Here is a 15254-nt window from a genome sequence, read left to right as displayed (position 1 = left end):
GGAAATGGGGCAGTTCGGGTTTATCCTCGCCATCCGGCTTAAATAGCCGGATTTGGTCCCTTTGGGTCCAAATCGATGGAGGAACCCGCCTGACCGATGGTTTACGCGCGTGTTCCGACTGTCAGTCCGACGTTGCAGACATGTCCGAGCATCCCCATATTCGCTCCACATATGAACTGGATATGTGGGGTACCGGACAACCCAGACGTTTGGACTGGGTGGGTGTTGGGGGGGGGGGGGGGGTCCGGTGAGTGGCGTTTTTTTGTCCGGGCCCTGTCCGGTTGTCCGCTCAAACATTTAGAGGGAAAGTGAGGGGTTCGGTTGTAGATTTCTGAATTTATTCGAAAGTGATTCGCTTTTCTTATTTGATGCTCTCACAGGTCAGGTCGATCATCCTAGAACCGCCATTTCCTGCATCATGCTGTTCTCACTCTCTTGTCATGTAGAGTAATTTGTACGGCACATTGGACCTATATATAGTTGTCCACATTAGTAATTTGTCATGTCACCCCCTCATGGGAATTTCCTTTTGGTCTGTGACTCTACTGTATAGCTGGTGCTGGACAATTGCACATGGTCTTGGACATAGTACAGTAGTAGTATAGTCTAGAGTGGAGTGTGTTGATTTCACATTGGTCCCAGCTGCCCCAGGATAGGAGGTAGTCACTGTTCCCCTCCCCTCGCACACAGAGTCCAACTCGCCACTCGTGAGATCCTCGCTTGCTTTTCTTTCTTTCTGCTGCTGCTTCTCACGCGAGGAGTTTTATTGTCTGTGTCATGCATTCCTTGGTTGTTGATGTTTGTTGTGCCTTTTTCCATTGGGTGCGAAATTGCCAGCACAAGGCACACAGCACCTCGCATGTCTCCATCATCGGCTCTACACCACACTTCACTCTGCTCGCCACGCAATCACGCTGACACGCATACATTGCCACGCCTTACGTGCCATCCTCGATCGTAAACTTGCCACAACAGCAGCATTTTGTTGCAATGTTGCACGAGTCCCTCGAGAGATTGTTCTTTTGTTCTTGTTGCGGAGTAGATTTCGTTGCTTTGCTTTTGGGTAACATGACACCTTGTATAGCTGCGTGATAGTAGTATGCTGTTCTCAACCATTTGTGACCTGGACGTATGCGTTAAAGTGGCGGGGCTATCGCTCCATTTCTCCATTGCTGTACGTCTAAGAAAGAAAGTCGATAGATGGGGAGAGCCACCACATGGTTTACGCTTGCAAGTCTTGTCAAACCTCCTCTCTGCCTCTACGTGGATGATATCTGCAGGTATGATATGATGCTGACGGGTGACTTGCGGGAAGCTGAAAGTAACGACCTCAGTCGTGAGGTTTCTCCTCATCACCTCTAAGTCTTGAGTCTCAATTTGTTGGAGGATCATCATCTTACCACCGGTTGCATATATGTACTCCGTGTTTGGCAAATCACATCTGAAAACCATGACAACCCTAGATGACGGCTGCATACGCACACTATTCATTTCACCCGTTTACTCATGGCCGGCATCCATGTCACCGTCAGAATTCAGCACTCCTTACGTTTCTAGATGTTACTTCCTCCGTTCATTTTTATGAGTCGTTTCAGACAACTGAAATTAAGCTGTTTTGCACGCTGTCTACAACGCCTTATAAAAGTGAACAGAATGAGTACAGGAATTTTTTAGGCATTAAAACCGTCAGGAAGTTTCGGTGCGCACTTGGTAACCTCTGCAGTTGCCTCCTCTGAAGGCTAAGTAGAAAGATAGATCCCCAGCATCCCCCGAAAGGAAAAGCGAGAAAGATAGCACCGCTTCTAGAGGACGGCAAGTTAACTGCCAATGTAAATGGCTTCACATGAATGTACTCACGCGCATCTCACTGCCCAGTGTTCGCCACTGTGCTACCTCTATACTATAGAGATCCATCAAGCGTACGTCATGAAGACCGAAATGTCAAGAAAAACAAATGAAAATCGCACAAGTTTATTCAAGGGTGGGTAACCAAACAACTTTTCAAGGGAACACGCGGCATTACAGTCTTACAGGCAGGCAGCTGCACCAGCTAAACACTGAAGCAGAGAAAGGAGGCTCAGGTACTCCTACACTACACCAGAGCTGCAGCAGATAGATAGATAGTTGGCACATCCATGCTTGGTAGAGATACTGGAGGCGGATCAGGCAGGCGGCGCTGGCTTGACGAAGACCAAGGGGAAGTCCATGACGACGACCTTGTCGAGCGCGGCCATGAAGGTGGCGGCGAACGCAGAGTGCTTCTCATGGCCCATGCACGCCGCCAGGTCCTCGGCGCTGGCGAAGGTCATGACGAAGACGTGGGTGAAGCCCTGCGTGAGCGCCTCCTGGTTCAGCACGTCCTTGCCCCTGCAATATGCATGGTGTCAAGTGCTACTAAAAGCAGGCTGAAGAAATATCCATGAATGAAGTATGATGTACGCAATCTTGATCTTTTACTGTATGCCGGCCTTCAGAAAGAACTTTTGGTCACTGGTTTATAGCACAAAGTTCTTCAGAAGAAATGTAGCACTAGATTTGGATACATTAAAGTGCACTGGAAAGTATATATGGATCTGGTGATGTTGCTTTTTCACAGCACAAGCTAAGGAATGCAAAGTATTTATGCGTACCACCCGAAGTATTTGACGGTGTCGAGCTCCGCGGCGAGCTTGGTGAGCTCCTGGATGATGTCGTCCACCACGACGCCTTCCTTGAACTTGGCCATGCAAAGGTGCTTGAACTCCGCCATGGCCCAAAGGCGGCTAGCTTTCTCTTTTCTCTCTTCCCTCCGGCCGGTGGCTTTGGTTGCAGTGGCAGAGGCCGCCATGATCACGCCGTTTTAAAGCCGGGAGGGAGCGGGGGGAGAGTTCTGCCCAGATTTGCTCACGGTGACGGTGAGGGCCACCACCGCCCATAGGAATCACTCAGTCAGTCTAAAGCTTGTTGGGCATTTTTCTTCCTTTTTCTTGCCACCACACTGGACTTAATCATTTCAGCACAGGAGGTGAAGGCCGACCATGCTACTGCTGCATTGAGCACAGCACAGCACACTGTTAGATCTACTAGCTCGCATGGCTGCATGAGCCTCTCAAGTCTGAACCATGATTGTACCCGATCCGAGCGGCATCGGCATCGGCGCGCAGGCCCCACCGGGATCTGCATGCCTGCTAATGAGATGTCAACATTCTGGAGTTCCATCTTTGTGATCTTGAATCTTGGATCAGAGTTGCTTAGAATTATGCGTGTTAGATGATGCTTGACCAGTTCATCTCATCAGACCAGTTAGGTCGCTCACTCACCAAGACCAAGGTAACTTGACGAAGAATAGACACTGAATCCAGGTAGATGGAAACAAGATGGCACCTAATGTTGATGGAGATTGCTAACCACGTGTGCCATGCGGTGATGTTGATGCTAATCAATTCTCGTGCTGATGGATCGGTGGGACACCTCCAATCTTTCAGTCCGAGCAACATCTCTCTCCTAGTCTCTACTACAGGTCACCAATTTTACTAAGGGTATTTTAACCGATCCCAGGGAGTAAATTTAGCTTTTTTCTCCTCTAAACCGCACTTAGCCGATCCCTTATAACCATTAGTGGTGTATAAACTTTTTACTCCATCCCCATTCTTCTCCCTATATTTACTCCGGCTCGCGGCGGCCGAGTAAAATTTCCGTACTCTCTCTTCTGTCCCCCGCCTCCTCTTCTCCCCCTCATCCCGCCGCCGGCGCGACCCCGACCCCGATCCGCCGCCCTCCCTCCTCCCCGATGGCCTGACACGGTGGCCGCCGGTCCCCTCCGCTAATCCGCAACACAGATCCGCGACGCCACGCCCGCGGGTTGTCGTCCACGGCTGCTTCCTCGAGCCGCCGCCGCTCGGCCAATCCGCCAGCCGCCGTGTCCCCCACACATTTTGCGGACTTCCCGGACCTCCCTCCGCCGCAGCCACCCACGAGGACCTACATGGGAGTCTGACAACGGTCGTAGGGGATGTGGCCGAAATCACCGATCGCGAGACCCACAAGCGGAAGTGGGTCGGCTCCTTCCACACCGCCGAGCTCGTAGCCATGGAATACGACTGGTGGTAGGTCCAGTTCCACGACCGCGATGCGATGCTCAACTTTTCCATCGGCATGACTCTGTTCCACCTCGTCCCGTCGGAGCTGGGGGTGGTGACCGCTCGGATGGCGCGGGAGGCGAGGGAGGCGAGGGAGCGCCTCGAGGCCGAGGCCTAGGCCTACATGGATGAGTTCCACCGGCATTACCCGGAGCTAGTGGAGACGGAGCGGGAGAGCTTCGCCGTCAATGACGGCGAAGTTATCGTTATCTCCGACGATGAGGGCGGCAACGCCAACGGCGAGGAGGGCGGCAACGCGGGTGGCAAGATGGGCCGCAACGACGAGATGGACGTCGAGGAGTGGTGGAGCATCTTCCCCGACTACGGCGACGACAGCACCGGCCCGGACCCAGCTCTCACCGAGGGTGGCCTCACCCGGAAGGATTGACTCGACCTCCACTTCGGCCGAAAGTAGTTTAAGTTTAGTTTTAGTTTAAATTTATGTTTAATGTTCGGTTGCGAGAACTTTACGTGTTGAACTTATGTTTAAATGCATCATTTTCGGTTCAAATTTGATTGAATTTGTGCAAATTTAATTATACTCCACTAATTTTAGGGGATCGGTTAGGTGTGGCGAAATTTTAGGTTATACTCCGCTAACTTTTAAGGGATCAGTTAGAAATGCCCTAAGCACATACAAACCTGTGCAGTGCAGCTTCCATTGTTGCAGTTATCTGCTACACATGTTTTCGTTTTTTTGTAAGCAAACCCCGTTTATCGTCAATCTTTTTCCCAAGGAAAAACTAGCATTTCATCGATCCCCTGATCATTTTCGGCCTCTTCTTTCCATTCGACAGTATTACCATTTGACAAAATCTGCAGTAACTCCACACGTTTCGACTATTAACAAGATACACGGTTGTGTGCATCGGGCCGGCCTTCATTCTTGGTAAATAATGAAGGAGAAGGCAAGAAAGATAGCACCGCTCAACCACCCCAGGGGCAGCAATTGAAAGGCTAATGTAAATGGCTTCACATGAAAATTCTGACATGTTACTGTTCATCAATGCCTTCAGCTTCAACAATGAAACTTGCATTGCCCGAGTTTTAACTGTTTACGCAATAGTGGTCAGCACGAGTGAGCCATTACAGATTGGATATCCATCGATTCATCATGAAGACCAAAAAGTAAAGCAAAACCACCGATGTTTATTCAAGGGTGATAACCAAGCAACTTTTGAAGGGAATGCACGGAATAGAGTTACACCTTACAGTGGCTTTACAGGCTAGACGGCCGGTTAATGCCGTGGTAGCAGGACAAGCAAGCAAAAAAATAGGAGGCTTTAGGTACATCACAGCTGCAGCCTTCAGATAGATAGATGGTGGTATTACCTGAAAAGGTAGGCACCTTACAGTTGCTGGCGATGGTAGATGCTTATACTTGCTTAGTAGTAACAGATAGACAGTGGGGTGGGGTGTATATATCATTCAAGCTTTTTTAGACGGAGGAAGTAGTAACAGATAGATACTGGGGTGGGGTGTATCATTCAAGCGGCCTCAGGCGATGGCACCGGCTTGGCGACGACGAAGGGGAAGTCCAGGACAACCACCTTGTCGAGCACGGCCATGAAGGTGGCGGCGAACGCAGAGTGCTTCTCGTGGCCCATGTACGCCGCCAGGTCCTCGGCGCTGGCGAAGCTCATGGAGAAGACGTGGGTGAAGCCCTGCGTCAGCGCCTCCTGGTTCAGCACGTCCTTTCCCCTGCACCCCCAACACAAGGAACAATCAATCAATGATATACTCCTACTAAACTCTAGATAGACACACTGATGAACGGTGATGCCTAATCTTGAATTCTTGATCTGTTGCTGAATTAAACTTCAACATAGTTTTGGTCACCGGTGAAAGACTTTAAGGTTCTTTTAAAAGAAAAATGCAGCAGACAGTTTGAAGTGTACTGTGCAGTAAAGATGGAATCCCTTTTTCGGAACAATACAAATGAGAGCAATGCAAATGCATACGTACCACCCGAAGAATTTGACGGTGTCGAGCTCCGCGGCGAGCTTGGTGAGCTCCTCAATGATGTCCTCCACCACCACGCCCTCCTTGAACCTCACCAGGCACAGGTGCTTGAACTCCATGGCTCAACAAGTGCAAAGCTGAGCCAAGCTTTCTCCTCTGCTGGCTTTGCACTTTGCAGCGGATGCGTATCATCACGCCACGGCGCTGGCCGTTTTATGGACGGGATGAGAGCTATACTCCGGTGAGGGCCACCACCACACCACTGACAGGAATCACTCACTGTAAATAGCCTTATTTATTTTTTCTTCTTATTGGCAGTACACTTGTAGTTGTAGACAATGTCATGTCCCTGCTATGCTGTTGGTCTTGAGCACACTGTTAGATCTACCACGAGCCATGAGTGGCCCCCACCGGACCGGCATCGGTGTGTAGGGCCCACAGGGGTCTGCTTTCAGAACAAGTATCATCATCATTCTGGAGTTGGATGTTGTGATCCCGAATTCTGGATCAGAATTATGCAGCACTGTACTGGTTCCAGTTCCCTGCAGTGTAGGTCAGTTAACCTCAAACCAGCCAATTGCAGTTGGGTCACTTAACCATGGTGGCTTGGAAAAACCAGACACTACTTCCAAGCGGATGCAAACAGGACACCAGCTAATCTTGATGCTGTTCATGAAGAATTCTCTCATGGATGCATGAGCGCGACATCTTCAATATGTTTGTTAGCTCATCAGTTCTTCATCTGCATTAAAACAGTCATCTCAACCAGCAAATCAAGATGCCCTACCCATCCTGTTTGTTAGCTCATCACTTCATTCATCTGCATTAAAACAGTCATCTCAATCATGTTTGTAGCTGTTTGAATTGGTACATGCACTGATGATGATGTTCCTACAACAATTCTCTGTGGGCTACCATAGATGGATACAATGGACTGTTTTCAGTCAAATTATCGAGCAAATGTGGCTTTTCGACAAGAAACCCAAAGATTTCTCATATTTACATCAGACCCGCGGAAATCTAATCTATAACAGACATCCGTTCATCCACATGGGCAGATGTTTCCAAGTTTACAGGTTGTTCACAAAAGAAACTCCAAACAGCTACTTGCCGGAGCTTAGCTGGGGAGATCACGACCTGCTGAGTACACGAGGACTCTCCATGTGCTGTTTTACTGTTTGGTTGTTATTTCGCCGGGAGAGGTAACCTCAGACAACGTCAAGTTGTCTGGCCCATCCAAGGGTGGACCGGGTACTGTCCGATTCGCCTGGTCGGGTTCGTTCTGAAGAACCTCTGATGGCCTTGGCGAATGCACCGTGCCGACAAACAGGCAATGGCACGGATCCGATATTGATGCTTCGGGAGAATAAGGAGGTATAGGTATAGGTATCACCACTGCACTTGGTAAAGGAGGCGCGATATGCTTGCTATCGGGATAGTCAGACAGTGAAATTCTACAGACTGGGCACGTTGAGTGCTGCTTTAGCCAAGCATCTATGCACACCATATGGAAATTGTGGCCACAGTAAGGAAGAGTGCGGAGTACATCTTTGTCCTCGTATTCTGCAAGACAGACAACACACCTGAAAACGAAGACACGAACAGTTCAGAGTCTAGATTTTGGTGTAATCAGGAAGAATTGCTAAAGAAAAACTAGCACAAGAAAATGGAAATACAGAATATAACAGACTAACAAATGCACACACCATCAACTAACTAATGAGCTTTTCTATAAATAACAATATACAAGCTCCGCAAAGCAATAAAGTTCGACAGACAAATCTGAAAATGATCAATTAGTGATGCGTAGATAAAAAGAAGGCAGGCTATTTCGGTTGCTCTGTTTATTTTTTGGAGTTTTAGGGGAATAATGTGTTTTCTTAGAAACCATGGTTCTAAATACGTCAATGTGTTTAGTATCAACAAATACAACAGATTTGTAAACCGTAGTATCTCCACTACCATGTTTTTCTTTTGGTAGTGCTAGAGAAAGAAGTTTCTTCCTCTTTTTTTCTAAACCAAACCGAGAAAAACTGCGATTTTTAGAAACTGAAGTGTTCATTGCCCATGCATTGGCCAAAGGCTAGCTGGCAAACTGGATGGAATGTAGTGCTTGTTACAAGATACTAAACAAGAAAGTGAATCACACAATTGGTGCAAGTAAAAATTACTCCCTTCATCCCATAATATAAGATGTTATTACAACCATTGTACTCATATATTGGTTGTAGCAACATCTTATATTGCGGGATGGAGGGAGTAGTAAATGATGTGCATCCAGCGAAAGACTTGTTCAACTAACAGTGAAGGATTAGATCGGACATCAGACCACCAAGCCAGTCCTAGCCTCCTTCTAATTAAGCACATGTGAGTACTCAATATACTTAATTACGATGCCCCATTATTCCTCAGTACGATTTTATTCAGGAGCAGCTCAAAGATATTTGTATTCCAATTATATGTTATTAATCGAGTGGTCTTATCTGTCCAATGAAAATGAAATCTCAGGGACCTCATGGTTCAATAGTCAATCCCAGTTAAACACCGTAATCAGGACTCTTGTACTAAAAAGGTCACATAATTTATCTTGGGCACCAACATGCACAAGGACATTACCTACGGTACTAAAAGAATCTAAAAACACTCTCAAGGACAGCTTCGTTACTACAAGAGAGGATCCATCTCCCCATGTGGCATTGCTGCTTGAAGATTTTTCAGTAGTATTTATCTATGGCTATACATTGGCATGATCAAATACTCACGCTGAGAAGTGATCAGAAGAATGCAAATACTTGCCAAAGATTACTGAGGACAATGGTGGGTAGTTTATACCTAGGATAATTACCCTTTTGGGCAGTATGTTTGTAACAACTAGCGCCGAGCAAAGCTCAACAATTCTTTATCCATATACTATCGTCTATGGTAAAGTCGTTGACAAACACCAAAAGCATGAATTTTCGTATGAATAAAACCAGAATTCATATTAGCTAATAATTTGTTACCAGCTTATATTATTCAGCAAGCTGGAACTGAACCATGGCATTTCCCAGTCCCAGTCCCACCTCCGTACTAATATTAGAACTCTAACCAAAAAGCATTTCACATGTATGTGGGGGATTCAGTGCTCACAGCACTAGTATCCAAAAGAATCACTAATCTTTGGCTTATAATAATGATAGTGAGATCCCTCTTTCGCCACTCACTGAGTGCGCACTCACAGCTAGAAGCTCCTAATTGCAGCGTTGGTTGCCCCAAATCAGTGGCCTAACTAAGGATCAACTAAAACCAGCGCGACCGGACTGCAATTCCGATGAATACGAGGGACATACTGACTAAATGGCGCTGCACAGTGGAGTAGATTCCAAGTTTAGGCGGCAGGCAACGCACGGCACCGCACGGGGAGGGAGAGATTGGAAATTGGAATCGGCGATGGATGGAGCAAAGGCGGATCGAGGAGCACTTACTGCGGGGCCGCGTCTGAGGAGTCGGAGTCGGAGGAGGCGGCAGCTGCGAAGGCGCGGGTGGGGAAGGAGGCGACGGCGGCCAGGTCCAGCCCCCCGGCACCGGGGCCAGCCGCGGCCTGGGCTCCCAGGCGGTCGACCTGGACGGCGAAGAAGTAGTTCGCGGCGAGGGGCGGGAAGCCCGGCGGTAGCGGCGAGGCGCGGGAGCGGCGGCGGCGGCGGCGCACGAGCGCGCAGACGAGCCTGGAGCAGACGAAGACTATGAAGAGGACGCTGACGCAGAAGCCGAGCAGCGTGAGCACCATGCTCGTCGACACCCCCGACGCCATGGCGCGGCCGGCGGATGGGAGTGCGGGTGCGGGTGCGGGTGCGAGTGTGGGCGCTGCCGCTGCTCTGCTCTCCCCTGTCTGCCTGTCTCTCGCTCTCGCTCGGTGGTGTGAGTTCTGTTAATAAATGGGATCTGCGTCTGCTGCGCACTCACGCCGTTGGGTTGGGCATTTAGGAAGTCGTTGCGTGTCGCGTGGCCGATTTTTATTCATCCGGGAATGGGAATGGGAATGGGAAGGGATGCGATGCGGTGGTGGGGGCCGATCCCGAATCCCGTTCGGTGGCCTTCAAGGAGGAAGAAAGGCTGTGGCCTGTGGGTGTGGCTGCAGCGGGCGGGGCCGTGACACCACCGGACGCGCACTACGGCGCCAGCGGCAGATAGATAGATACGAATAGGACGGATTTGCAAGCGACGGATGGGCGGAGCGGCGCAAAAGGGGAAGATACCGTGTCGACGTGATCACGCAGGGCGAGAGAGATGGATGATGAGACGTGAGGTTTCAAGCCACGCAGCGAGTCAGCGACCAAAAATTGACAAGGATTTCTCACAAAAAGGCAAAACTTTTTTTTTTGAGATGCGGGGTATCGATCCCCGTGCCTCTCGCATGCTAAGCGAGGGCTCTACCATCTGAGCTACATCCCCGTTTGAGGCCATTTTTCATTTTGACCCTAATTATACTCTTTTTCTATGGTCACATTTGCCTCGAAAACGTCCCGCTCAATGCTTGGAATGTCGTCGCGGCGCAGGTGCTCGGGCCGAACACCTTTCTGCACTTCTTCAACATCGCCTCCGTGCAGTGCGAAGACGCGACCACGCTCAATCTGTGGGCTTGGTCGGCGGACCCCAGCAAAATTCCCAAGGTGCAGAATGTCACCTTCACCTGCAACCAGCCGCCGGCGGACAGCGTCCCCGTCCCCGCCGTCGGTCGCCAAGGGCTGCGTCGGCGCGTCCTGGTCCACCTGGACCTGATCGAGGATTACCTCCCAGACTCGAATGGCCGCATCCCTCGACGCCCTCGCTCGCACCCCCCCCCCCCTTCAGCTGGCGCTACGGCGTGGACGGTGAGGTCCGCTCTCGTGACCGCCAGGTGGTCTTTCGGAGCCGCTCCAGGGCTCCTCGCCGTGATGACGAGCGGGCAGGTGGCTCACGTGATGATTGACGACGAGACGACTGCGACTCCCATAATGAGATTGAACTAGGTATGAAGATACCGACGATCGAATCTCGGGCAAGTAACATACCGATGACAAAGGGAATTACGTATGTTGTCATTACGATTTGACCAATAAAGATCTTCGTAGAATATGTAGGAACCAATATGAGCATCCAGATTCCGCTATTGGTTATTAACCAGAGAGGTGTCTCGGTCATGTCTGCATAGTTCTCGAACCCGTAGGGTCCGCACACTTAACGTTCGATGATGATTTGTATTATATGAGTTATGTGATTTGGTGACCGAATATTGTTCGGAGTCCCGGATGACATCACGGACATGACGAGGAGTCTCGAAATGGTCGAGAGGTAAAGATTCATATATAGGACGATAGTGTTCAGACACCGGAAGTGTTTCGGGGGTACCGGGTACGTATCGGGTCACCGGAAGGGGTTCCGGGCACCCCCCCCCCCCCCCCCCCCCCGCGCGCGCGCAAAGATATGGGCCTTATTGGGCCAAGGGCGGGACAGACCAGCCCTTGCGCCCCCATATGGGCCAGCCTAAGTGGAGAAAGGAGAAGGGGAGGAGGAAAGGAAATAGAGGGAATAGGATTCCCCCTTCCTTTCCCCTCACCCCTCTCCCCTCTTTCCTTCCCCCCTCCAGAGATAAGGAAAGGGGGAGGACGAATTGGAGGAGGCCCCCAAGTAGGATTCCTCCTACTTGGGGCGCCCCATGGCTGTTTGATACGTCTCCAACGTATCTATAATTTATGAAGTATTCATGATGTTATTTTATCATTCTTGGATGTTTTACAATCATTTTATAGCAACTTTATATCATTTTTTGGGACTAACCTATTAACCAGTGCCCAGTGCCAGTTGTTGTTTTTTGCTTGTTTTTTACATCGCAGGAAATCAATATCAAACGGAGTCCAAACACCGTGAAACTCCACGGAGATTTTTTTATGGGCCAGAAGACTCCCGATGGGCCAAAGAAGCACCTGGGGGGTGCCCCGAGGGGGGCACAACCCACCAGGGCGCGCCAGGCCCCCCTGGCGCGCCCAGGTGGGGTGTGCCCACCTCGGTGGTGGGGGCCGATCCCGAATCCCGTTCGGTGGCCTTCAAGGAGGAAGAAAGGCTGTGGCCTGTGGGTGTGGCTGCAGCGGGCGGGGCCGTGACACCACCGGACGCGCACTACGGCGCCAGCGGCAGATAGATAGATACAAATAGGACGGATTTGCAAGCGACGGATGGGCGGAGCGGCGCAAAAGGGGAAGATACCGTGTCGACGTGATCACGCAGGGCGAGAGAGATGGATGATGAGACGTGAGGTTTCAAGCCACGCAGCGAGTCAGCGACCAAAAATTGACAAGGATTTCTCACAAAAAGGCAAAACTTTTTTTTTGGAGATGCGGGGTATCGATCCCCGTGCCTCTCGCATGCTAAGCGAGCGCTCTACCATCTGAGCTACATCCCCGATTGAGGCCATTCTTCATTTTGACCCTAATTATACTCTTCTTCTATGGTCACATTTGCCTCGAAAACGTCCCGCTCAATGCTTGGAATGTCGTCGCGGCGCAGGTGCTCGGGCCGAACACCTTTCTGCAGTTCTTCGACATTGCCTCCGTGCAGTGCGAAGACGCGGCCACGCTCAATCTGTGGGCTTGGTCGGCGGACCCCAGCGAAATTCCCAAGGTGCAGAACGTCACCTTCACCTGCAACCAGCCGCCGGCGGGCGGCGCCCCTGTCCCCACCGTCGGTCGCCAAGGGCTGCGTCGGCGCGTCCTGGTCAACCTGGACCTGATCGAGGATTACCTCCCAGACTCGAATGGCCGCATCCCTCGACGCCCTCGCTCGCACCCCCCCCCTTCAGCTGGTTCTACGGCGTCGTGGATGGTGAGGCATGCACTCGTGACCGCCAGGTGGCGGGTGAGCGACACCGGGACCGCGACGATCGCGATCGGCACGACGACGACCGCGACAGTGATGGCGACCACGATGGGCGTGGGAGGCGTGAAGACCGCAATGCTTCCTCTTGGTGTGGCCTCTTTCGAAGCCGCTCCAGGGCTCCTCGCCGTGATGACAAGCGGGCAGGCGGCTCGCGTGATGATCGGCGACGAGACGACCGCGACTCCCGCGGCCGCTATGATGATGGTTGTCGGCGGGACCTGCCGGACGCCTAGAAGATCGACAACGCCAAGGTTCAATGCCTTCCCGACGGAGCAGTGATCCCAGCTTCTGGTAGAAGGGCTCGGCACCGCACGACATGTCCAGAGCGGCGTTCCCACTCTTGCGAGGTCGTCTACATCCGGCGCACTGAAGACACCAGGGGCAGACCACCCCCCCCCCCCCCCCCCCCGCACGACCTCCTACGATGTGATCGAGCTACGGCCTTCCTCGAAGCTCCCTGTTTGGCTGTGTGGCGCAGCCCTGTGCTTGGGCTCGCCTGTGACACCTGATGTGCCACCAGGCTGGTCCTCCACTGCTCGTTTGAGGCAATGATCGGGTTCAGTGCCCCCAAGTCCAGCCACACCTATCCATGCACCTGCTGCTGCTGTTAGAGATGATGAAGACCGAGCGGTGGAGAGCCCTCTGGCTATGGCACCGACCCAAAGTGCCTCTGTAGGCACTCCCTTGTTCGTGCCTTGTCCAAGTGGCATCCTCCCGACACCCAACTCCACCCCGCCAAGGCCGCCGACTGCCGGAGGAAGACCCTGGCCGGTGCCACAGGACTGAACCTGACCAGAAGCAGCCCAAGGCTACAAGCGAAGAACAGAGACATGCCCGATTGCTTTGATGGCGGAAAGGCTTCTCTTCCAGCACATGGGTGTGGTGGATGAGGGGGAGATGGTAACAGAGGTTACCATTGCCAAATATGTGGCCCTCTTTCGTGGGCAGCTTCCCGACTTGGCTGTTGCTGCGCTTCGGGCGCTTTTCAGGCTTGATTGTGACCTCGCCACTGCGGTGGAAGGCGCTTTGCTTGATCACGGAGGAGGAACTGGGCTGGAACTTCAAGGCCAAGGCAGAGAGGATGCAACGACGGCCTGATGCTGTTGCTATGTTTAGCTACTGATGTACCCTAGTTTCTATGATTAGTTCACCACTTGTTGATGCTCTGGATAGGCCTGTTTGTAGCTCTGTACTTCAGCTACTCCCCGTTGTAGCCCCGGCAAGGCTCTTGTTTTTGCTCTATGTTACCTCTGATGTATCCTGGTCTTCCAATGAATGAAAGCCTTTCCATCCTAAATTAGAATGTTCGTGGTCTTAACTGTCCGAATCGTCGCACTACCGTTCATGAGACAATCGCTGCTACCTTTTGCAACCTTGTTTGCCTCCAGAAAATGAAATTGGCAGCGGTTGATCCTTCCTTGGATGCTTTTTTGGGTGGCCAACGACTGAAAAACTATGCTGAGCGGCCAGCGGATGGAACCAGAGGAGGCATCCTCCTTCTCTGGAACGAAGACTTCATTAAGGTGGATAATATTTCCTTGGGCACCTTTAGCATCTCTGCTACCATCACTATTGTCAGCACTCTTGTTTCCTTAAAACTCACTTCGCTTTATGGTCCTATTAGAAGCAACCTTAAAGATGTTTTTTCCAAGAGCTTGTCAGCCTTAAACCGCAACAGGGTACGCGATGGCTGGTTGCGGGCGACTTCAATCAAATCTACCGCGCGTGAGACAAAAACTGCGCAAACCTAGATCGCTCTCGTCTTGTGTGCTTTCGAAATGCCCTCAACTCCTGTGAGCTGAAAGAGATCCACCTCCAGAACAGGAAGATTACTTGGAGCAATGAGCAAGCTAACTCGACCATGAGCAAGTTAGATTCTTTCTTCTGCAATGACGACTGGGACGTTGAGTTTGGCTCTCACATCCTTCGTGCTCTCTCATCCTCGCTCTCGGATCACTTCCCACTGCTTTTGGCTAGCGACAAGGGACCAAGACGACCCAAAACTTTTTGATTTGAAAATTTCTGGACGAAGTAGTCCAACTTCAAGAGAATTGTCCAAGATGCATGGAGCAACGGAACAAGCCACTCCGAGCCCTATCAAGTGCTCTTTCACAAGCTGAAAAGAACAAGTCAGTGCCTCAGGTGGTGGAGCAAATCCATCTTCTCGAATCACAAAGTGCATCTCCACATGGCCCTCGAGATCACCTTCCGCCTCGACGTGGCTCAAGAGACCAGGACACTCAGCTTGGCTGAATGGAATCTGAGGAAGGACCTCAAAAAGAA

The 15254-nt window shown here is 51.1% G+C and overlaps 3 protein-coding genes and 1 non-coding gene across 4 annotated transcripts; all 4 read right to left on the bottom strand.

Moving 5' to 3' along the window:
* Window positions 1–1941: 1941 nt before the first annotated feature.
* LOC109787141 (stress-response A/B barrel domain-containing protein At5g22580) lies at window positions 1942–2932 on the bottom strand. The gene is made up of 2 exons (XM_020345700.3): window positions 2631–2932; window positions 1942–2367 (listed from the first exon to the last, which is right to left on the bottom strand). Exons 1-2 carry the CDS (start codon window positions 2825–2827, stop codon window positions 2163–2165), a joined length of 402 nt encoding a protein of 133 aa, XP_020201289.1. The 5' UTR covers window positions 2828–2932; the 3' UTR covers window positions 1942–2162.
* A 2315-nt stretch (window positions 2933–5247) lies between these two features.
* On the bottom strand, window positions 5248–6375 carry LOC109787158 (stress-response A/B barrel domain-containing protein At5g22580). The gene is made up of 2 exons (XM_020345713.3): window positions 6084–6375; window positions 5248–5819 (listed from the first exon to the last, which is right to left on the bottom strand). The coding sequence occupies exons 1-2, from the start codon at window positions 6197–6199 to the stop codon at window positions 5606–5608; spliced, it is 330 nt and encodes a 109-aa protein (XP_020201302.1). The 5' UTR covers window positions 6200–6375; the 3' UTR covers window positions 5248–5605.
* Window positions 6376–6901: 526 nt separating this feature from the next.
* On the bottom strand, window positions 6902–10223 carry LOC109787157 (RING-H2 finger protein ATL67). Its single transcript, XM_020345712.4, has 2 exons — window positions 9545–10223; window positions 6902–7663 (listed from the first exon to the last, which is right to left on the bottom strand). The coding sequence occupies exons 1-2, from the start codon at window positions 9868–9870 to the stop codon at window positions 7252–7254; spliced, it is 738 nt and encodes a 245-aa protein (XP_020201301.1). The 5' UTR covers window positions 9871–10223; the 3' UTR covers window positions 6902–7251.
* A 2202-nt stretch (window positions 10224–12425) lies between these two features.
* On the bottom strand, window positions 12426–12498 carry TRNAA-AGC (transfer RNA alanine (anticodon AGC)). The gene has a single exon. It is a non-coding gene; the product is annotated as a tRNA-Ala (tRNA).
* Between the last annotated feature and the right edge of the window lie 2756 nt (window positions 12499–15254).

The sequence above is a fragment of the Aegilops tauschii genome, chromosome 5 (assembly GCF_002575655.3).
Source record: "Aegilops tauschii subsp. strangulata cultivar AL8/78 chromosome 5, Aet v6.0, whole genome shotgun sequence".
Classification (NCBI taxonomy): Eukaryota; Viridiplantae; Streptophyta; class Magnoliopsida; order Poales; family Poaceae; genus Aegilops; species Aegilops tauschii.
Note: the sequence above shows the minus strand (reverse complement) of the source record. Positions and strands in the feature narration are given on the sequence as shown.

Excerpts from the sequence above, each read along its gene's own strand:
- LOC109787141 (XM_020345700.3), bottom strand. The coding sequence starts at position 2,827 with ATGGCGGCCTCTGCCACTGCAACCAAAGCCACCGGCCGGAGGGAAGAG. Across the intron at positions 2,368-2,630 it reads ACCGTCAAATACTTCGGGTG|GGGCAAGGACGTGCTGAACC; the intron begins GTACGCATAAAT and ends TGCATATTGCAG.
- LOC109787158 (XM_020345713.3), bottom strand. The coding sequence starts at position 6,199 with ATGGAGTTCAAGCACCTGTGCCTGGTGAGGTTCAAGGAGGGCGTGGTG. Across the intron at positions 5,820-6,083 it reads ACCGTCAAATTCTTCGGGTG|GGGAAAGGACGTGCTGAACC; the intron begins GTACGTATGCAT and ends TTGGGGGTGCAG.
- LOC109787157 (XM_020345712.4), bottom strand. The coding sequence starts at position 9,870 with ATGGCGTCGGGGGTGTCGACGAGCATGGTGCTCACGCTGCTCGGCTTC. Across the intron at positions 7,664-9,544 it reads TCCTCAGACGCGGCCCCGCA|GTGTGTTGTCTGTCTTGCAG; the intron begins GTAAGTGCTCCT and ends CTTCGTTTTCAG.